The sequence below is a fragment of the Primulina huaijiensis genome, chromosome 1 (assembly GCF_012295235.1).
Source record: "Primulina huaijiensis isolate GDHJ02 chromosome 1, ASM1229523v2, whole genome shotgun sequence".
NCBI lineage: Eukaryota > Viridiplantae > Streptophyta > Magnoliopsida > Lamiales > Gesneriaceae > Primulina > Primulina huaijiensis.
This window is the reverse complement of record NC_133306.1, coordinates 645,741-670,407: the sequence shown is the minus strand read 5'-3', so window position 1 is coordinate 670,407 and position 24,667 is coordinate 645,741. Positions and strand designations below refer to the sequence as shown.

The 24,667-nt window shown below is 33.4% G+C and overlaps 2 protein-coding genes across 2 annotated transcripts in view; both read right to left on the bottom strand.

Moving 5' to 3' along the window:
• Positions 1 to 1,073: 1,073 nt before the first annotated feature.
• Positions 1,074 to 5,402, bottom strand: LOC140984321 (uncharacterized). The gene is given in 4 exon segments (XM_073452052.1): positions 1,074 to 1,190; positions 4,607 to 4,689; positions 4,790 to 4,952; positions 4,954 to 5,402. Coding segments are annotated over 4 exon segments (624 nt in total). The 5' UTR covers positions 5,215 to 5,402.
• A 7,178-nt stretch (positions 5,403 to 12,580) lies between these two features.
• The window catches only part of LOC140983551 (putative F-box/LRR-repeat protein At4g15060), a 15,145-nt gene continuing 3,058 nt past the window's right edge, over positions 12,581 to 24,667 (bottom strand). Inside the window, exon 4 of the mRNA XM_073450986.1 lies at positions 12,581 to 12,840. Within this exon, the coding sequence (XP_073307087.1) occupies positions 12,581 to 12,840 (260 nt within the window). The remainder of the gene's footprint in view (positions 12,841 to 24,667) is intronic.

Below are 24,667 nucleotides of genomic sequence, written 5' to 3'. Positions count from 1 at the left end.
ATTTTCAAGCATGCTAAAATAAAGGATTAATGTTTAAAATGAACATTTGTTCTCATATGTGATATCCATTAAAATAAGTATACACCTCATATATTATTAGATACACTCTTAAATCAATATTAAATCATTTATGTTTTTCTCTATGGTACGTAACATCTTATTTTCCATTCAATTTATGTAAATAATTTTTTAAAATTAAAACTTCGTTTATAAGAAAATGTCAATTCTGCTGATTTTGGAATAAATATGTATATAAAGATGTTTTAAATAAATAAATAAATACTATTTTTTCATTTAACAAAAATATCATAAGGTTTATTTTCATGAAATTTGTAATAGACCAATAACTAACATTATCGCTACTTTTCGAGAAAAATTACTTAAATATTTCTATATCATTATTTATGTTTTTCAATTTACAGAGAAACATGGGATATACGAGTATTTTAATTTCAATAACAAAATCTGACTCTTTCTAAGCTTGAATGATATATGGAATGGTATTTAGAGTAAGAATATTTCTCCTTCAGAGGAAATAATCGCAATATATTTGTGGGTTCAAAATGGTGCTAGGGTGGACATCGAAAGATTCCAAATTATAAAGGCAGCATCTTAAAAAGTCATTATATGTTGGGAAAATCTTAATATTATTGAAATTAATTAATAAAATCTTGAATGTGGAAATTTTAAGGTCAACAAAAAGTGAAGAACAAGGTAAATATGCACAAGTTGTGCATGGGAATTAAGTTCAAGGCTAAATAAAATCTTGAAGTTGGGAATTTCCATGCACGTTTTTTTTAAGCCTTTGAATACAAACGTCAATATTAGTTAGCATAGCCTTTTTTTTCTTCTTTTTTTTAATCAAAAAGTTGATTTTGATAGTGAAGTAAAACAATGTACTGCTAAGTTTTGCATGAAAAATCTTATCTTTCCAAAGAATTAGTAGCCTTTTACATTAATTTATCCATTTGTTTGATTCTAACGAAATATTAGTGCTGCGCTTTGTCTTTGCAATGCCGTAGTTTCCTTTCAAGAAACAACTAGTATATCTACGGAGCAGTCAGTGTCCACGGTCAGGACATTTGGTTTGAGGTTGCTAGAAGAAAGTAATTCACCTCAAAAGGAATGAAAGCCGATGGATGCTTCAAAGGAAATGAAAATTTTGTGGGTGTCCCTGCTTTGTCCAATAACTGAAATTTGAAAAAATTTAGAAAAGGGTAAATGGAGATACCCACGTTGTCTTTGAGTATCCAAGAAATTATTGCTTGTCGCAGTATCAGTAAATAAAATAAAGGATTAATGTTTAGGGTTTTGACCTTTTCCAAGATCGTCCGATAACAAATATTTAAAAAAATCAAAGTTTGTCGTCATGTTGACCTATATTCATTTAAAGAGAAGCAAATCATGAAGTTTTGATGTATAGCTAGGACAATAATTAAAATGTTAATCAAGGCTGGTGCATTTATTGATAATTGTCGTTTCATATGAAAATTGAGTTTTACACACATTTGAATTCTTGATATTCCATATGAATGGGGTAGTGAAATGTATCCCGGGTCATGTATGTTTGATTATTTGCGATTTTGGTTTTTTTTTTTTAATCTTATTTCAGTTTTAATCATGCATTTTCATATTTTTAGCGATTTAGTTTTTTTTTCGAGAATGTCGATATGACAATATAAATGTCGACATTACATTGAAAAAAGACTAAAATTATTAACAAGAAGAAATCATACATATATACAAACATACATAACAGACTAATATTGAAATATGATAATCGAAAAATGACAAACATAAATGATACATAAATGAATAAGATTGAAATGTGATAATCCAGAAAAATGACAAATATAAATGATAAAAGTGTAATTTTCCATATATAAAACACCTGCGCTTGACAACTTTGATGAACTATATAAATGGGGTAGTGTCATCCTCATTAATCTTTCGATCGTCCGTTGATTCATTAAAGAAAAGTTAAATTCCAATCCATAAAGACGCACTTGATCCATTACAACTTCAGACTCGACACACCAATTGCATAAATAAACATTAAAATATATTAATTATCACTAAAGTTCTATTTTACCATTACATGAAATTTTTGTAGGAAGTGATTCCTATTGTTTCTCCCCAATATCTATAAATAATATAATTGAAGTGGGAGTAAGTGAAACCCCCAATCTTTTAATCAAACTGACAGACATGCTTTGCGGACGTAGGCAATTAATAATTGAATTAATGTCGGGGATGTATATGTCTGATCTATCTTATATCTTGAGAATTTCTACTTTTATATAATGTGATTAAATATTAGTCCTTAAATAATCAATATATATGTTAACTTATAAAAAAATGTAAAAGACTCATATAATATAATGATATTGTAATAGGGGGAGAAGCCAGTGACGGAGGCAAGAGGGTGGGTGGGTGCGACCATCTCCCTCAATTTTTTAATTTCATCGACTAAGAATCTAAAAATAATTATATTTTTTTTACTTTCACCTTAATATTTGTTCATGCTCCACCTAAAATTTTAAAAAAAGTGCACCCCAACCTCCATTTTTTGACTCCGTATCTGGGAGAAACACTCCGGTATAGCATAGACTAACACACACATGTATATGATTAGAGAGGATTAATTTGTTTATTTATTAATTGTAAATCCACAGTACGAAGGATTCCATGTTTGCTGAGATGTCAACCGCATTAATTTAGTAATTTCTAGACATTAATTAATTACTGAATTAGGTTAGATGGCCTTCTGAATACTCACTAATAATTTATAATCAAAGCTTAATTAATCGATCTGATGATTTATTTTTTTTTAGATATTCGTGTTTTATAATGGATGGGGTCAAGACTCTTCGCTAATCTGCTCAATTGAAGCCTGTAATGATATTGATCAATATTCATATAATCTCTTCATGAGAGCTGATGATGGGAGCATCAAATTATTCTATTTAATGCTCGCATTTATTTCTCCAATTATATTTATATACTTATTTATTACTATAAAACCTTACTCTCACCAACCTAAATATAAAGGTCACATTTAACTTTCCGTCATTTATAAATATATATAGTCCAGTTTTCATATTTAATATTATTTTATCAATTCTTTTAGAATTTTATCCTCATCGGTAAATATTTTAACTTCTTCCAACAAATTTTTATCATATTAAAACATTCATTAAATAAGGATAAAAAAAATTTTTTTTTTTTTGTAAAACTTAAGGATAAAACTAATTTTTTTTTTTTTTGTAAAACTTACTTTTCCGATAACTTTCTTAATCTATGTGAAAATACAAATAAATCTAAATAATGAACATACTCGCACTTTCTTAATTTGTATAAAAACACAAAGTTTGCTTCTTTGTATCGATAAAAAAAATTATTTTCAGGTTTGATATTTTATTTTGATTCTCAAATAATTAAGTCAGCATTTGTTTTAAAAACGAGGGTACATGTTCATACATTTGTTAATTATTACTTTACACTTTCCCTTGGATGGGTTTTGAGCCATCTCACAAATAATTTTGTCTCCGCATCGATGAGCCTGTACCACAACATGCTTTATTTTTGAAATTATTATCACATACATAATTACAAAATAATACCAAGTTCTACTTATATTTTATAACTGAGACGTGGAACTTTCTTGTTTGGTGCTGACAATGCTTAGAAACAGCATAATAACACAGTTTGGAGTGTTTTCTCCCATTTTCCTAGTTGAAATGGCGCAAAAATAATCCAAATTAATCAATAAGAGACAAGAATATTTCTCTATCGTTTTCCATAAACGTGAGAATTGCGCCTGCCTTCCAGGCGTGTACGCGCGTACATATATACACACAAATTAAACAAGTCAAAGTTTTACGTCGAGTTGATCTACGAGGAAGAGAGATCATATGTATATCTCTATCTGGTTTCTAAGGCAAAGGAGGAATGGGGTGCGCCTAACTAGGGAGCTTTTGGGAAAATTTACAACTTTTAAGTGGAACAAAGGGATACACATACGTGCAAAGTTAAAGTTTTCAAAGAAAGTAATTGGTGCAGCAAGCAGGAGTCGAGCTCGTGTGTACTCTACCCTACCCTACCCTACTCTTGTAATTGGAAACCGCATTGTAAAAAGAAGTGTAGAATTTATAGAAAAGAAAAGGGGAACTTTCCAAAGACATGTGGACAATGGAGTCAATGCCAATTACATATGGATGCAAAAAGGCTTCTCTTTTTACTAGCTCTGTGCCCACCCATTTTAAGCCGAATAGGTTCAAGATATGGAATTTAACTAGCTGGGGGATAAGGATTATTTTGGATAACTGAAATAATTAATAAGGACAAAATATTTTATATATTTTGAAAAAATATTAACCGTTGCATTTTGGTTCATTCTTAGAATGTTGTCAAGTGCAGATTTTTTTAAAATAAAAAATAAAAATTGAGAAGATAATTCTTTATAATTTGCCAGTTTAAATTAGTACTGAAACATTTTCAGTTTTATTCCTACACTTGAAAACGTGATCCTATAAATAAAAGTAAATTGAAACAAAATATATACTCGTACGGTCGATCTCCGCACAAGCAGATGTGGGATCAATACCTCATTCCGGTGCGGGGGCCGGGCAATACAAAGAAACCGAATTAAGCTGAGGTCATACGCGACGCCCACCAAGATCGGCATTCCTTTTCACACATCAGACAACAAATCTTAGCCTTGCGGGAAATCAACAAATATTGCCAAGAAAATGTACAGTTAGAAAACAATAGATGCTTAAAATATCACCATGTTTTCGGACTTTTGACAGTATATTTGCCAAGCATGAGCACTCCAAGTGCGGAAACATGGAACAAATCATCAGCCCACTTCCGAATTTCTCTCTCACCACTCTTTCCCTCATGTCCAATGACCAAAATCCAGCAATCCCGCTAAGAAAATCTTCCATTACAACCTTAAGAAACAGGAAAAACACAAGCTAAAATGTAAACCTCGCTGGTGCTCTGATTCTGGAGCTTATTTTCACCAAGTTGACAATACACGCAGATCATCAAACAGATTTGGCCGAACAGGGAATTAATTAGGCGAAAAATTGGGAGACGAGAAAGTTTTTGGTAACCTGGATCATTAAATTGGAAGTATGTCGATATAGCAAAAAGGGCAGCCATTAATCGGAAGCAAACTTGTACAGATTTTGTAATGTCCAAACCCATAAGATTCTCTCCAATCACTTCCTGTTAACTTGTTCAGATCTATCTCATTCTCAACCAAGATTTCCACAGGCAAAAGTCAAACATCGACTTCTTTTACCCGAGTTGACTTTTAACTTTCATTTAATTTTGTTGTTCCTTCTCTAGCATGAAATGCAGCTTGTACTCAAATCAATGTGCTTACAACAATTCTTCGTCCTTTGATTTTCTGGAAAATCGAAAAATCGTATCATTCTGAATTCTCACTCTGGACTCCTCTTTTCAATGGTGTAAATTTTATTTTTTAAAAAAACTTTAATTTAAAATGCAGCTCGACATGTTAAAAAAAAAATGCAGCTCGACAATTGCATTTAAATTGTAAGACGTAATGTATCGTACCTAAAACAAGAAGATTTTTTTGAAATTCCAAAGTAGAAGTATTATTTGAAATGGGCTCATGTTTTCATAAGCCCAACTAGCAAACGAGTCGAGTTCGAGTAGGTCAAACGAATAGGTCAAACTCGTAATCGGGTCGAGCTTGAGTAGTTAATCGAAAATCAATACTCGAATCGAGTAGAGCTCGAGTTCGAGTATTTCAATTTTTTCTGGTCGAGCTCGAGTAATGTGATACTCGGGCTGAAGTCGACTCGATTGCATCATAAGCCCAACCATATGTACAACTTGAGCAGTTTAATTTATAAATTTCCCTGTTAGATCTTAATTGGTTGTTAGTCACAGATATTAATTTAGGGTAATTAGAAGAGCTAGCTAACTAATGAGAGCAGTTGAGTTAAATTATAGTTTTTAGTAGTTGAATATAAATAGAACTTTGACTCATTCCGTATTTTTTTTTATCAATTTGGTCAATAAAGGAAAATTTCCAATTCTCTTCGTTCATCTTCCAACATGCAGGTATCAGTTGAATTCTGCTTCATCACTCGAAATCGCCAAATTTCCCTATTACTCGGTATTCGATCTGCTTCAACTTCTTCATTTCCACATATTTTTCTTTTTGTTTGCACTAATTTTCATGGCTTCTTCGACATTTGGGGTTCAATCTTCCTCAAATGGCAGGTACGTCGTTGACGACCCTCTCAGTCTATATATTTACATCATTCCGATAGTCCGGACATCCCGGAGTTGCCTGATGTTAATCTCATTCTTTGTGAATTAAGAACAAACTAAGGTTTTTCGATGGCACCATATCTAAACCACCTGCTATTGATCTTTCCTTGTTGACTTCCTGGATTCAGAACAATAATGTCGGCATCTTATGGATCTTGACCAATATTTTTATAATTGAACTGATGATTGAATTGATTTATTTTTTTAAAAAAATATATCAACTGATCCGATTGATTGGACCGTTGATCAAACCGAAAAATATGTTATATTATATAAAATATAATTATATATATATATATATATTAAAATAAATAAATAAATCAAAATAAGATATAATATTACTAAAATAATATTTTAAGATCAAAATAATCTTATATACAAACAAAAAATAAAATTTTAAATATAAAAATCGTTTTTTTTAAATTAAAATGTGAGAAGATCGGTTTTGGACCGATTTTGATTGATAGGTTTGACAGATCAAATAATATTTTAGCATTGTCCGGATCGAGAACAGGTCACTGGTCGATCCGATTTGATTTTGAAAACACTATCCTTAACTCTGTTTCGAAAGAGATACATGCTATCTATCATGTTTTTAGATTCCGCACATGAGATTTGGCTGGATCTACAAGTCGGATATTTCAATTAGGGCGTGAGTTGGCCAATCACACGTAGGAAATAAGTCTATTAGTGTGTCTTTCACTAAACTCAAGACTCTATGGGATCAGCCGAGCGATTTCAGGCCGTCATGCATGCACATGCAACCATTGTCCTTGCGGCGGTGTTGAGAATCTTATGACTTTTTCCCGTCTAAGTATGCGATAACCTTCTTCCTTGGTCTCGATGACTCCTATACACTCACTGATCTCATGGTCAACTCCTATTGATGCACTGACTACCCAACCAGACCACTTAACTTGCTGGCTCAAAGATAACTGCCCTCTCAAGACATCCAGTTGATGATAACTTTGCTAAGTTATCAACCTTGTTGCGCGCTCTGAAAAGCTAAGCTAAGTTAAGCATTGAGGCTAACTTAAGGACATCAGAACACACCAGCTGATCCAATTAGAATTCATACGAGAATGTTCTCAGATAAAGACAAAGTGATTTACAAATATTATTATATATCATTGAAACCCCAATTGACAAAATTAATCACCGAGAAGGAATCCAATTCCATCAAATGAAGGTTATAGAGACGACCGAGCACTGCTAGCCGTCCGAAGCCACCGCTAAATAGGCATGAACTCACGATTTTGTTACAGTGCTATGTTTTCATTTAATTAATCAAACAAAGAAGAATTCCGGATTTTATGGAAACATTCCTACTTAGTAACCACTTAATTCGGTTTTATGCTCATTTTATTTTTCCCTCCCTTCTTAATAAAATAAATAAGTTTGGGCTTTTAGATGGGGCAACATATCGGGCTAAAATTAATTTTCAACTTCTGTCATTTACTAGGCCCAATTAAAGAAAATCGACAAAAAAAAAATATTTTACTATTGTATTCTTTCTAATTATTTTTCTCCAAATAAAATCCTCATAAATGCTAAATTAATAAAAATAAGAAATGGCTTGAAATGGAAAATTTAGAATATGACAATGCATGGTGTCACTACAATTTAGTTATCAAAAGGAGTCTCTCCATTTATATATAGTAAGTAATAGCAATTATCAGGTATTTCAAATTGGATAAAATTTAAATTATATATTACCAGACATCTGCTTTAAAATTCTTCTTTTTGAAATACGAGGATACTGTTAAAGTCTAAAATGTAGAAATAGTTGTAATTTTGATCTTGTATATTTTTATATTCACGATTTTTATCAATGGTATTGTCAAGTTGCATTTTTAGTCCGCTATATTTTTTCGAATTTTTTTCCAATCACAAGAGTAGAGTAGAGTAGAGTAGAGTACACACGATCTCAACTCCTGATTTACCAATTACTTTCTTCGAAAACTTTGACTTTGCATGTATGTGTATCCCTTTGTTCCACTTAAAAGTTGTAAATTTTCCAAAAAGCTCCCTAATTAGGCACACCCCATTCCTCCTAGGTATAGAGGCATACATCTGATCTCTCTCCCTCCCTCATAGATCGACTCGACATAAAACTTTGACTCGTTTAATTTGTGTGTATGTACGCGCGCACACGCGTGGATGGACAACAATAGATAAATATTCTTGTCTCTGATTCATTAATTTGGATAGTTTTTACGACCTTTCAACTAGGAAAATAGGGAAAGACACTCCAAAATGTGTTGCTTGTGCTGTTTCTAAGCATTGTCTTGAATACCTTTCTCATGCACTCCATAATGAGATTTGAATTTATTAATAATTGGTAAAAAGTTATTAGAAACTTGGGATAAACGAATGGGAAATTTAAAAGTATAGTCTAACTAAGTTTTATTAAAAAAATTATTATATCGATTCAATAAATTTTCGAAACATATATACCACAAATCTATAACAGGAAATGAAAATGCTAGATTTTAATAAAAATGCAAATGACAAGTCGAAAATTTAAAACTAATTCAGAGTTTGATTACAACATGTGTACGTATAATTATGATAATGTAAATTATTGAGGCGAGAATTTCATGAATATAAATAGGCGAGAATTTAAACACCACCCTTCTCAACAAATACAAAGAGATAGGTAAAATCAGCAAATAAATATATGGTACAGAAACAATGATCTATATGCCGAACGAGCAATTAATATTTTCTTAATTAGATGAAACTCATTTAAAATACACCAACTCTATGCAGAAAGCAAATTAATAAGAAATGGAACGTGAAACTTTTGTAGAACGCCAAAGGAGAAATTAAAGCTTGGGATTAATGACAGGACAATATTGACAATCGATCCCTCTTGAACAAGAAAATATACACCAAATGCGCTAGCTCCTGCAAAAAAAAAAAATCCAACTCGATCGTCATCAATTTTAGCAAAAAAAAATAAAAAATCTAAAATTAATTAATTTACATCCTGGAACTTAAAGGAGCTTGTCCATCCGTCAACAAGACCACAAAGCATGTCTCGGGCCTTCAGAGAATTGTACCTGCACTCCATTAACATTGCCCGTACGGATGTTAATGGCCCCTTTCCATTATGGCTTTCTTTGAATCAACGTACGCAGGGCATACATTCCCTGAACATTTTAATTTCCACCGTGATTGTTGTCTTGTTTGCCAAGTTATTTATGTGATGCTCCAGCTCTCTTTCTTTAGCTTCTATTTCAGCTTCAATTTTTTTAGCCTCCTCCTCTAAACTATGTCCTTTTTCCTTCAATTTTTCTCTCCATCTCCGAATCCTGTAATACAATTAAAACAGTTAACTGAGAAATAGTTATGACAAAATATTTAACGAGAGAGAGAAAATAATCATTATATTCATTAGTTTGGAAGAGCGTGCATGCCATGAATGCAGAGGAACAGGTAAAACTATCTAACGATTACAAAAGTTGTAAATAAGCGGGGACTTGCATATATAGACTTATATAGTGATAAGGAAGAACTAGGAGTATTTTATTTAACTTTTTTTTTAAAAAAAATTAAATATTTTGATTATACACACACACACACTGGTTTTTGCATGCTTGTATTTTGAACATTTCAATTAAAAAAATAGGCAATAAATATATGACAGGTGTTGTTAAGGAATCTATCCTCCACACTTTTACACTCTATATAATATAATTATAATAATAAAAAAAGAATATTATTTTTTATTTTAACTATTGCAGAAACTCTAATTTAATAGATGAATTCACATTAAATATATTTAGTTACGCGTTATTCTATTTTAAATAATATTAATAAAAAAATTCATAAATTTTTAATCCAAATTACGATACATTTAATTTTTAACTTTCAGAATTCTAATGCGATTCTCCATACACTTAAAAATTTGAAAATTTAAGGACGGATTTTAAATTAAATAATTTATTGATTTTAATTTTAATTATCGTGTAAATGCATCTAGTAGATATTCATTTAGAGTCCGATTCCTAAAAAACAGATGATGTATTATGTTTTTTCCTATTTTGACCTAATAATAGTAAATTATTTTACAAAAATATTGTAAGGAATAATGCTTGACAGATGTAGGTTTACATGATAACAGTATTGTACGATTATGAATTTGTGTTTTATCAGAATTAAGTGTTGTGTCAAATGTTAGAACATTTAAGACAACATGCAGCAGAATATTAAAGTGTGTAACACAAATTAAATTTAAATAGATACGATGGACAAGATTAAATTTGCACAATTAAAAATACTTGTGCGGTGCCTCATGGCAAAAATCAATCACTATAAAACTAATGAGTTTACACGAAAACAATACCAATAGTGATTACTATTAAAATCAATTTTCTCACCACATTGAGAAAATAAAACGCTTTCTAAAATAACCAACAAAACTAAAACGTAAAATAAGAAAGCAAAAAATGTAATTGCCAAAAGTCTGGAGCAACGAAACAATCTTCAGCCAACACTTGCACGCGTGTTGTCTGAAATGTCTCCAACAATCACGCCAGCACGTGCAACAGCACTCTTCAAAACAGCACGTCCCTTGAGGAGATATTTCTCTGAAATTCCACGACGTGCACAAGTGCGTGTATGTGTGATCCGGAAGCCAGAGATAAGCCACGACACAATGTCCTTGTTTATATCACTTCTCTCTCCTAGAGTTTATCTCGACAAGAAAACCTATTGTACAAGGAAAGTAAGAGTTTTATTAGAAAGAAACTCCTTTTAAACATTGATACCATATCATAGAAATATTTGCATATTTATCTCATTATCTAGAAAGACAAAATCTCATTAAATATTATATATAATCAAATCAACAAGGAAAAGATAATATTAGGGAAACCATTAAATTTGGAAAATATATCAATTAAATTAAGAAATAATATTTTCCTTCAATCTCCCCTTTTTTGCCTTTTTGGAAAAAATCATATCAAATCCATATATCCTCGTTATTCCAAGTTATCTCCTCTTGAGTTAGAGAATTTTTCTCCCCCTGAATAAAATAAAGTTAGCACGGGTGTTGTTAGTAGTGTTGGCAACACCAGAGACAACACCTGGAAAAACTTCTCATAAACATTTAAACAAAAAATAAGGAGCACAACAAGTTTAGAGATAAACTAATATACTATCAGAACAAAGATAAAAACAACGAGAAAATAACAAATGAAACTATCAGCCATTAATCCTCATCCTCTTCATCATCGTCTTGTTCACCATTCTTGGTTCCTGATGGACCACCAACATTTTGATCTCCTTCTCCAGTTTGATCTCTTTCTCCCCCATTTTGGCCAGAAAAGACACCTACGTCCAAAAGCTGCCTGTAATTGGCAACAAGATCCTCATAATATGCTATGTCAGCCTTAGCTTGAATGATCTTGGTAAGCGCATGATCAATTTGAGCTTGTATTTCAGTTGTAGTGAGTTTGATAAACGCAGTGGACGGTGGAGTAGCTGTGTCGACTTGGGATATGCCAGAGACTGGTGCGGCAGGACTGGGTTCAGACCATGGAAGGTCAATCTTCCGATTTCCCTTGAATAGTGCAGGAGCAATCTTCAACAAGTCAATGACATCAGAAAGTTGCTTGTCAACGTTCCGAATGAAACCCTAAGTTGTAAGAATCCCATAAATAAGCGAAGGAAAAGGGAGCTTGGAAGATTTCATTCATCCTGTAGCATATTGGAGGACTGTCTTGAAAACCAGTCTGCCAAAGTTAAGTGTGCACGTTCCAATAGCAAACAAAGTGAGGGCTTGAAAATTAGTCACCACCCTGGAAATTGTAGACGGTGTCCAGTTTCTGATCGCAACTTTCTGGAGTACAGAGTAAAGAGATGTCAATGTTGCAGCAGAAACTCGCTCAGGATGTGTAGGATGTGTAGGGCAATGTTGGATTACGCTTCTAGTCAACAAAGAGATGACTTCATTAAGATCTCTCGATTTCAGAAATTGCACCAGATTGTTTCGGATGAATGCTTCCATGTCAACATTTGCTCCTTAATAAAGTGTCGGTTGGCATAAAGGGGCCACTAAGAGACAGCTTGCTCTGTGTAGAAGATTGTAGTGGATGCTTTGTCAAGATCATAATCTCTAAGGTCTGTGTTGTCCGAAATTTCATCAACATCCGGCACAACACTGTTGTTCAGACGAGGATTCAGTGCCTTCTTCCAGCATTACATCAGGGCTACTCGAGAAGGAGTCTGAGGACCCTGTGGTGCCTTCGACTTCCGATTATCCCTCCATCTCAGTACCAACTTCGACAGTAGGCATTTGAGCAGCAGATTCAGGGACAAATTGCTTGGACTTTCTCAAACTGGCTAGTACTTGAGCCAGCGATACTTCGTCTTCATCAGACGAAGTTTGACACGACTGTTCAGCCACTGGTATTGCATCAGAAGAGTTTGAGGTGGTCTTACCAGAAGAAGTGGAGTCGGACTTAACAGCATCTGTTAGCGTGGGATTCTTCCGGGCAATCCTCCCTCTTGAGCTAGCTTTTGGGGGTTGAGTTGGGTTCAAGTCTCAATCTTAAAATGGTATCAGAGCTCATGTTCTATCGCTATGTGATGGACTATCTATAGTTAGGCCACCCGTTCTGTCCATAGTTGGATCATTTGTTAAACTTCACGCACCACATGTTCATTTCTGGGCGTGAGGAGGGTATGTTAGTTGTCCTACATCGATTGAATAAAATCTCTAGGAGTTGCATATTTAGAGTTGGACAATTATCCCCATTTGAGCTAGCTTTTGGGGTTGAGTTAGGTCCAAGTCTCAATCTTAACAATAACCTTAACATGGGATCATGTGAGTAATACATAATGATCTATTTCTTTAATTTCTTGCTCCTACGTTTGACTAGTTGTGCCTTCTAGGGTAAGAATCAACAACCAAACCAAAAAGGAAAAAGAAGAACATCGTACAACAAAAAATTATTGTTCCCTGCAACACACAGAATGGGCTTCTTCAGGAATTCGTACTTCAGATTTTTTGTATGATTTGCATGACTGTCTAAAAAAAAAGAACAAATTCTACATGCCAAAAAGTTAAATCAAGGAAAAAAGAGAATTTTTATTTTTTTAAGAAAAAAGAAATGGAAAAAAAAATAACCGACACATGTCAATTAATGGAAGATGGTAGTAAAATTCCAAAAAGAGCATATATTTCCCCGTGAAATATTTTATTATACTACGCCCTTCTAAATTAGTGAGAGAATTGAGTTCTATTGATCCAATGACCAATTTCCACAAAAAATGGATCTTATTCCCAGAATTTGTCAGTTAGAAGTAGATATCAAGCGCTTTAATAGGTGAATTGAGTTCTACTGATCCATTGGCCATTTCCACAAAAAATGGATCTTATTCCCAGAATTCTCCAGTTAGAAGTAGATATCAAGAAAGATCGTGCTAAGATCCAAAAACTGCAGCGACGGATTGATTGGATCAAGCTCCAACTTTCTCAACAAGAGGACATTTACGCACGCCATTTAGGGGTTTGGATTTTGGGTCGACGGTTCCTTGACTATTTTCTTCTGTTCGCAATAATATGCAAGTACCTTTCTCTTAACGTGGAAAGATGCGTAAAGCTTACCCGTGCAAGGAACCGTCGACCCAAAATCCAACCCCTGAAATGGCGTGCGAAAATGTCCTCTTGTTGACAAAGTTGGAGTTTGATCCAATCAATCCGTCGCCACAGTTTTTGGAGCTTAGCGCGATCTTTCTTGATATCTACTTCCAACTGACGAACTCTGGGAATATGATCCATTTTTTGTGGAAATAGCCGATGGATCAATAAAACTCAATTCACTCACTAAATGACGGAGCTTGGGCAGTTGTCCACAGCGGAGAAAGGGTGGCCTTCGCTAAAGAGCCCAGGTACTCGAAGCGAAGTCGATTTTTGTGCGACTAATTTGATATCTCTCAAACAGAGAATTTTTCCCCCCAAAAATTCTTCTTTATGCCGGATATATATACTGTCAATAATCAATATTAAATAAATTAATACACATATATCTATAAGTGTCACGCCTCGAGACCGGGGTTAGTCGACACCGACGTTGTTCAACAATCACATAATCATCAAACAACAAGCCTCGTAGCATAGTATAAACAAAAATCAGTCTATTATTCATAAACCATAAAAATCATTATCTTTACAACTTAAATAAAAATATGCGGAAATGATAAACATAAACTAAGCTTTAAAACATCTGGGGTAACTCGAGATCTTTTACCATCCCCGAAATTGGTCTTGCTCATCTTCATCCATTTGTTCTTCGTTCTTATCAGGGTGGGGAAGAAGTAAGGGGTGAGTATTTTGGGAAATACTCAGCAAGTGAGGGCCGTTCCAGACATATAGCAACAAATGCCTATACTTGAATTCAAATTGTACATATCATGTCATAACTTGAATCATAACGGATATTCATACTTCATAATCGTAACATATCTTGCTCGTATAACATATTCGTTTAGTATACTCATATAGCACTGAAAGTCATCTCATTTTCATGATTTCCTGATATCAGCCTACTATATGTTAATCCTCTAAGGATCCTCTAAGGAGTGAGGCCTTACAACGGTTACCATCCCACCGTATAAGGGTCATAGTTCGGAAATTCTTTCTCATATCCAATCGAATCCTAACAGTACTTTGAACATATAATTTGACAAATCTTGAAGAAAATATATCATGAACAAGAAACTAGCTCGAACGAACTTTCAAAAACTGAAGGGAGATTCGTACACAAATTATATAATTTTTTTAAACACAAGCCCACTTCAAAGAACAAGTGTGGAAAATAATATTCACATACGAAAGAATATATATACATAACAAAAGCCCACTTACAAAAGACAAGTGTGCAACTTATAATATAGCAAAAACCCACTTACGAAGGGTAAGTGTGCAAATTATAATATACCAAAAACCCACTTACCTTAGACTGGAAGAAAACGACGTGAAGAATTCGAAAATCATAGAAGAATCATCCAACCGACACTTCGAAAACGCAGCAACACATCTATCAGAAAATTAGCCGCCTTGAAAACATTTTGCGCCTTAATGAACCGTTCGATCGGCTTAAACTTTTATATTACGTTCATAAATACGTCAAATAAATTATGAACGGTGGAGATCGGGTTTGGAAGTCTTTTTGACCTGTTTATGCACGAAAAATCGTAGGTATGCTGTTTCCGCCTAAAATCTGAGCAGTTTTTTTGCGAAGGCTATAAAAAAAAATAACCGTTGGATTTTGCGAAAACTTGGATATCTCGTTCAAAATATATGAAAGCATATTCTGAACGGTTGAGATCGGCTTCCGAGTACCTGAGCGAGAGAAAAGAATTTCTGAACTTGGACAGAATTTTGGAGAGCAAAATTTCGAAAATTCTTTGAAGAGATTAGAGAGAATTTTTGACTACATTCCTCGTCACATTTGTCGTCAAAATACAATCAGATCATTTTTTAGATCTTCAAAAATCATTTATATTACATTGTAATGTGTAAAAAATGAAACGACGAAGTTATTGAGAATTACAGAATTATCTTTTTTCACATAATACGAAGTTGATCGTGCTAGGGCAGAATCGACTTGTATCGCTACATTCCTCGTCACCCTGTATTCTTGTTATAAACTGCTCCATCAACACAATCGATACTTGGCGCTTTAGTGGGTGAATTGAGTTCTACTGATCCAATGGCCAATTTCCACAAAAATGGATCTTATTCCCAGAATTCATCAGTTAGAAGTAGATATCAAGCGCTTTAGTGGGTGAATTGAGTTCTACTGATCCATTGGCCATTTTCACAAAAAATGGATCTTATTCACAGAATTCTCCTTTAGAAGTAGATATCAAGAAAGATAGTGCTAAGCTTCAAAAACTGCAGCGACGGATTGATTGGATCAAGCTCCAACTTTCTCAACAAGAGGACATTTTCGCACGCCATTTCAGGGGTTTGGATTTTGGGTCGACGGTTCCTTTACTATTTTCTTCTGTTCGCAATAATCTGCAAGTACCTTTCTCTTAACTTGGAAAGATGCGTAAAGCTTACCCGTGCAAGGAACCGTCGACCCAAAATCCAACCCCTGAAATGGCGTGCGAAAATGTCCTCTTGTTGAGAAAGTTGGAGTTTGATCCAATCAATCCGTAGCCACAGTTTTTGGAGCTTAGCGCGATCTTTCTTGATATCTACTTCCAACTAACGAATTCTAGGAATATGATCCATTTTTTTGTGGAAATAGCCGATAGATCAATAGAACTCAATTCACTCACTAAATGACGGAGCTTGGGCGGTTGTTCACAGCGGAGAAAGGGTGGCCTTCGCTGAAGAGANCCCAGAAGTTTTAAAGCTTAGTTTATGTTTATCGCTTCCGCATATTTTTATTTAAGTTGTAAATACAATGATTTTTATGATTTATGAATAATAGACTGGTTTTTGTTTATACTATGCTACGAGGCTTGTTGTTTGATGATTATGTGATTGTTGAACAACGCCGGTGTCGACTAACCCCGACCTCGTGACGTGACACTTATAGATAGATGTGTAATAATTTATTTAATATTGATTATTGACAGTATATATATCCGGCATAAAGAAGAGTTTTTTTTTTGGGTGGTGGGNGAAGCGAAATCGATTTTTGTGCGACTAATTTGATATATCTCAAACAGAGAATCCCCCCCCCCAACCCAAAAAAAAAACTCTTCTTATGCCGGATATATATACTGTCAATAATCAATATTAAATAAATTATTACACATCTATCTATAAGTGTCACGTCACGAGGTCGGGGTTAGTCGACACCGGCGTTGTTCAACAATCACATAATCATCAAACAACAAGCCTCGTAGCATAGTATAAACAAAAACCAGTCTATTATTCATAAATCATAAAAATCATTGTATTTACAACTTAAATAAAAATATGCGAAAACGATAAACATAAACTAAGCTTTAAAACTTCTGGGATAACTCGAGATCTTTTACCATCCCCAAAATTGGTCTTGCTCATCTTCATCCATTTGTTCTTCGTTCTTATCTGGGTTGGGAAGAAGTAAGGGGTGAGTATTTTGGGAAACACTCAGTAAGTGGGGGCCGTTCGAGACATATAGCAACAAATGCATATACTTGAATTCACAATCGATATTTGGCGCTTTAGTGGGTAAATTGAGTTCTACTGATCCAATGACCAATTTCCACAAAAAATGGATCTGATTCGCAGAATTCGTCAGTTGGAAGTAGATATCAAGCGCTTTAGTGGGTGAATTGAGTTCTACTGATCCATTGGCCATTTCCACAAAAAATGGATCTTATTCACAGAATTCTCCAGTTAGAAGTAGATATCAAGAAAGATAGTGCTAAGCTTCAAAAACTGCAGCGACGGATTGATTGGATCAAGCTCCAACTTTCTCAACAAGAGGACCTTTTCGCACGCCATTTCAGGGGTTTGGATTTTGGGTCGACGGTTCCTTTACTATTTTCTTCTGTTCGCAATAATCTGCAAGTACCTTTCTCTTAACTTGGAAAGATGCGTAAAGCTTACCCGTGCAAGGAACCGTCGACCCAAAATCCAACTCCTGAAATGGCGTGCGAAAATGTCCTCTTGTTGAGAAAGTTGGAGTTTGATCCAATCAATCCGTAGCCACAGTTTTGGAGCTTAGCGCGATCTTTCTTGATATCTACTTCCAACTGACGAATTCTGGGAATATGATCCATTTTTTTGTGAAAATAGCCGATGGATCAATAGAACTCAATTCACTCACTAAATGACGGAGCTTGGGCGGTTGTCCACAGCGGAGAAAGGGTGACCTTCGCTGAAGAGCCCAGGTACTCGAAGCGAAATCCATTTTTGTGCGACTAATTTGATATATCTCAAAACAGAGAATTTGACCCCCCACCCCCCCACCCAAAAAAAACTCTTCTTTATGCCGGATATATATATTGTCAATAATCAATATTAAATAAATTATTACACATCTATCTATAAGTGTCACGCCACGAGGCCGGGGTTAGTCGACACCGGCGTTGTTCAACAATCACATAATCATCAAACAACAAGCCTCGTAGCATAGTATAAACAAAAACCAGTCTATTATTCATAAATCATAAAAATCATTGTATTTACTACTTAAATAAAAATATGCCGAAGCGATAAACATAAACTAAGCTTTAAAACTTCTGGGATAACTCGAGATCTTTTACCATCCCCAAAATTTGTCTTGCTCATCTTCATCCATTTGTTCTTCGTTCTTATATGGGTTGGGAAGAAGTAAGGGGTAAGTATTTTGGGAAGCACTCAGCAAGTGGGGGTCGTTCGAGACATATAGCAACAAATGCATATACTTTAATTCACAATCGATATTTANTGATATTGTAATTATATTAAATATGTAATTTGTAGAGATAATATGTTAAATTTGAATTTTTAAAATGGATTAGATATTATAGTTATGAATAAATTCGAGTTGATTCTATGTTTTTGTTTCTTTTAAGTTAAGTGCTTCTTCGTTTAAGCGATGTTCAAGTTTTAGTTAATTTTGGTAAATCTATATATTTTTTCCACGCAAATATATCAATTTTTTTAAATTTAATCTAAAATTAAGTCTAGATTTCGCAAAATACTTGTGATTCTTNAGGACATTTTCGCACGCCATTTCAGGGGTTTGGATTTTGGGTCGACTNTAAATAGATCAACTTAAAGTGTTAAACCAGTACAAATATTTTTCTACGTTTTTCATTAAACGAAAATATATATTGGCATTTAATGCAATTTAAATAAATTATATCNCCGTCGACCCAAAATCCAACCCCTGAAATGGCGTGCGAAAATGTCCGCTTGTTGAGAAAGTTGGAGTTTGATCCAATCAATCTGTAGCCACAGTTTTTGGAGCTTAGCGCGATCTTTCTTGATATCTACTTCCAACTGACGAATTCTGGGAATATGATCCATTTTTTTGTGGAAATAGCCGATGGATCAATAGAATNATTGTTAATATTTACTTAATTAATTATTGCTACAAATAAATTTCACGTATCATAATAAATTTAATTCCAAACCTTAGATGGACAATTATTTACACGGAATCTTATGTGTAAAAAAATAGATAAAAAATTATATGAAATTATTCTAATAGAAACAAATTTCAATATATCTAATATTACAACTCGTANCAATATTAAATAAATTAATACACATCTATCTATAAGTGTCACGCCACGAGGTCGGGGTTAGTCGACACCAGCGTTGTTCAACAATCACATAATCATCAAACAACAAGCCTCGTAGCATAGTATAAACAAAAACCAGTCTATTATTCATAAATCATAAAAATCATTGTATTTACAACTTAAATAAAAATATACGGAAGCGATAAACATAAACTAAGCTTTAAAACTTCTGGGATAACTCGAGATCTTTTACCATCCCCAAAATTTGTCTTGCTCATCTTCGTCCATTTGTTCTTCGTTCTTATCTAGGTGGGGAAGAAGTAAGGGGTGAGTATTTTGGGAAATACTCAGCAAGTGGAGGTCGTTCGAGACATATAGCAACAAATTCATATACTTGAATTCAAATTGTACATAGCATGTCATAACTTGAATCATAACGGATATTCATAATTCATAATCGTAACATATCTTGTTTGTATTACATATTCGTTTAGTATACTCATATAGCACTGAAAGTCATCTCATTTTCATGGTTTCCTGATATCAGCCTCATATGTTAATCCTCTAAGGAGTGAGGCCGTGTCAAATATGTTAATCCTCTATAGAGTGAGGCCGTACAACGGTTACCATCCCACCGTATAAGGGTCATAGTTCGGAAATCTTTTCTCATATCCAATCGAATCCTAACAGTGCTTTGAACATATAATTTGACAAATCTTGAAGAAAATATATCATGAACAAGAAACTATGCTCGAACGAACTTTCAAAAACTGAAGGGAGATTCGTACACAAATTATATAATTTTTTTAAACACAAGCCCACTTCAAAGAACAAGTGTGGAAAATAATATTCACATACGAAAGAATATATATACATAACAAAAGCCCACTTACAAAAGACAAGTGTGCAACTTATAATATAGAAAAAACCCACTTACGAAGGGTAAGTGTGCAAATTATAATATACCAAAAACCCACTTACCTTAGACTGGAAGAAAACGACGTGAAGAATTCGAAAATCATAGAAGAATCATCCAACCGACACTTCAAAAACGCAGCAACATATCTATCAGAAAATTAGTCGCCTTGAAAACATTTTGCGCCTTAATGAACCGTTCGATCGGCTTAAACTTTTATATTACGTTCATAAATACGTCAAATAAATTATGAACGGTGGAGATCGGGTTTGGAAGTCTTTTTGACCTGTTTATGGACGAAAAACCGTAGGTATGCTGTTTCCGCCTAAAATCTGAGCAGTTTTTTTGCGAAGGCTATAAACAAAAACACCGTTGGATTTTGCGGAAACTTGGATATATTGTTCAAAACATATGAAAGCATATTCTGAACGGTTGAGATCGGCTTCCGAGTACCCGAGCGAGAGAAAAGAATTTCTGAACTTGGACAGAATTTTGATGACAGCAGCAGAATTTTGGAGAGCAAAATTTCGAAAATTCTTGGAAGAGATTAGAGAGAATTTTCGAAAATGGTGTGAAATTCGAATGGGAGGTTCCTCCTATTTATAGGGTTGAAGTGAAAATATTAACATAATTCGATTGATATTCTTTGCAAAATTTGGAGATACTCTTTCTATAAATTTTGAGCACTTCTTCTATAAATATTGATATGCTTTCTTGTTGAGAAAAGCTGCCTAATATGTAATATTTCATTCTAATTAGATGGATATCCAGCCTTAATTTACTGTGTATCTTGCACTGAATTTCGATTTTCATGTGTTATTTATATATTTGAATTTATTATAACTCGAAAATAAATTTTTATACATGTCTATATTTAATTAATTATGTGCCCAAAAATTCAGGTTCTCACAATAAGTGCTCTCACATTTTAATTTGTCATTATCTGATTACAAAATAAGTCGGCGATTTAAAATTTTTAACCCAAAATTCTCATGTTATATCAATAATTTTTAATATAGAAATTAACATAAAAACTCAATTTTATAAACTAAATATAACAATTATTTAAATCGAAAATTTGGTTAGGTTAAATTGGTAGTTTGATTGTTTTTTTTAGTACTTTTTTATTAAAAAAATATCAGTTAATTTAGTTAAGTTTTATATATATCAAGTTAAATCGATTAAAATTTTATATAAATAGTGAATGACACCACCCGATGCGTAGGTAAAATAATGACTATTAGTTATATCATATATGAATCATGATCGTTAAGAGATTGTTTTGATTCATACAAATTTGTTATTGTTTTAAATTATTATTTAGATAATGATAATGCAATTATATTAAATATGTAATTTGTAGAGATAATATGTTAATTTTGAATTTTTTAAATAGATTAGATATTGTAATTATGAGTAAATTCGATGTGATTCTATGTTTTTGTTTCTTTTAAGTTAAGTGCCTCCTTCGTTTAAGCGAGGCTCAAGTTTTAGTTAGTTTTGGTAAATCTGTATATTATATTTTTTCCACTTTGGAGTGCAGTCCCATAGATTTTTTTTCCTCGTGTAATTTATTTGCTTGGTGGATTTATATATTGCTTAATTTTTTGAAAGCATAAATATACTGTATCTGTGTGTTCAAAATATCAACTGAATTTTTGGTTCCAATTCCGACGCTAATTGTATAGGTTAATTTTTCTATGTGCATAACAATTCTCACTTGTTGTACGCTTATTTGAGTGATCTTTGATAGGGATGCCAATGGGCCAGGTTTGACAAGACTCGAGACCCGACCCCTTATAATTATGAAGGAACGAGACCACTCGGTCCCTTCTAAAACCCGCTCAGATCCATGCTCGAAAATTAACGTGTTTGTAAACGAACCGAATCGTATTGAAATTTTGAAGGCTCGAATTAGTTCTATCTGTGTACGAACTCGATTCGAAGCTCGAAAATTCTATAACTTTTGGCTAGAATTCGAATATAAGCTCGAGTTCGAGTTCGGCTCGAAAGATTCGAACATGTTCACGAACTATTGTTCGAAAATAAGTACTCGAAAGACTCGAAATTTATTTATTTAATGTACAATTATTTATATTAATAAAATATTAAAGCTCACAACTATCGAACAATAATTTAGGCTCGAATTCGACTCGAAAAAAGTTTCAGCATGTTCAAGTTCTGCTCGAATTGGATAAGTTCAAATACAAAACAAATATTTTTCAAACCGGCTCGAAAAGCTTTCGAACTGCTTGGTTCGTTTACACTCCTAGGTTCAACTCATCAAACCCGCTGGACCTGCCAATAATTATATTCGTATATTTTTATTAAAAAATTTAATTTTGAACCGGTACGCTCATAACATGAATTGAAGTCCACACAACGGGGAAGATGGCAATTTGCATTATTTGTACTCTAATCAATTAGTATGTGCCTTCTTTCAATGTTTTATTGATGACGATGATGATTTCTTCCCTCTGTAGGACTTATTACGCCCCGAACACTTATTAAGGAATCTAAAACATCTCATTCTTCGAGCATCGAATATCAATGGTACTGGCAACACAATGCCTTCATACTTACTTTTGTCTTGGGATTGTCCTAGCTTTCTGAAACTTGAACTTTTGACTCTAAAAAAATATATAGAAGATAATATGATTTGTTTATATGTTTCATTTACAGCTTATGCGGAAGGGTTTTGAAGCATTTGATAATACACGTCATTGACAGTTAAAGATGTTACATATATGAAATAGGATTATTAACAAGTAAACCACAATCCCATCTCAAAGAGGTGACCATGCATCTCCGGGTTTATAGGGTGATCTATATTCTAGATCAGTTAAATTTTACATGTGTTTTGATCATACAAGGTTCTCAAGAATTTCTGACTTCCATTTTCTCCCTCACCGCACTTTCCCTCGTGTCTAATGACCAAAATCCAGCAATCCGATGGAGAACCTTCCGTTACAAAGCCAAAATACGTACAATCTTTGCATTCTTGATCAGCTTATTTCTACCAAGTTGAAAACACAAGCAGACACATACAGAAGGATCCAAAAATACCAATCTACAGAATAAGTTGAGTTAGCCAAACATAGGAGAAAAATCGGATCATTAAATAGGAAGTATGTCGATATAGCAAAAGGGTAGCCACTAATCGGGAGCAAACAAACTTGTACAGTGTCCGATCGAGTTCATACTTGTTCAGACTTAATTCTTTTACACGAACTGACTTCTGACTTTCATTTAATTTAGCATGAAATGCTTCTACTCAAATCAATGTACTTACTTCGTTCTTTCAAAGATTACTAAACATTTTTGGAACTTTTTAGTTTTATGTTCGAGTGATTCATAAATAGTGAGGTGGACCTTTGATTTTCTGGAAATTGAAAATCGTATCATTTTGCATCATTGTTGTAATGTGGTCCTTTTTCTAGCACGTACGTTAATTTTGATAATGGAGGCATTTATACTCTGGCAGAAAATAAAATAAAAAAGTGGGTTTTGTGTAATAGGGGAAAGTATCTTAAATAATAGTAGGTCTCTTGTGGGACGGTCTCAAAGATTTTTGTCCGTGACACGGTCAATCATGTTCGTATTTAAAATAATATGTAATACTTATGGTATAAAAAGTAATATTCTTTCATGCGTGACCCAAATATGATACATGTTTCACAAAATTGACTCGTGAAACCGTCTCTCAAAAGTTTTTGTGCATAAATAATTGTATCTCGCCAATTTCAAAATAATATAAAAAATAATCACTTAAATAAGTAAAATTCTCTCAAACACTCCTTTGGTGCGGCCACATTTTAAATTTGAGGACACTATTAAGCTCCTCGAGGAGGCGAAATGGTGTGTGTATATATAGGGAAAATACTTTTTTTAATCCATTAACATTTTAATTTTTTTTTTGTCCACTAAATTTTCAAATTTTGATTTGGCACATTAACTTTCGAATTTTGTCTATTAATTTGGTCCAAATGCTGAATTGGTATCGGACACATCATCAATTTCGATTGACACGTTAGCATTTTTCAATATTACATCAGTCTTTTTAGTTAACACGTCAATATTTAGACCCAAGTAGCCAAAAATTAAAAGTTAGTGTATCAAAACTAAAATTTGAAAATTTAGTATACCAAAAGAAAAAATTAGACAACTTCTTGGACCAAAAAAAGTATTTTCCCGTTTACACACACACACACACACACATATATATATATATATATATATATA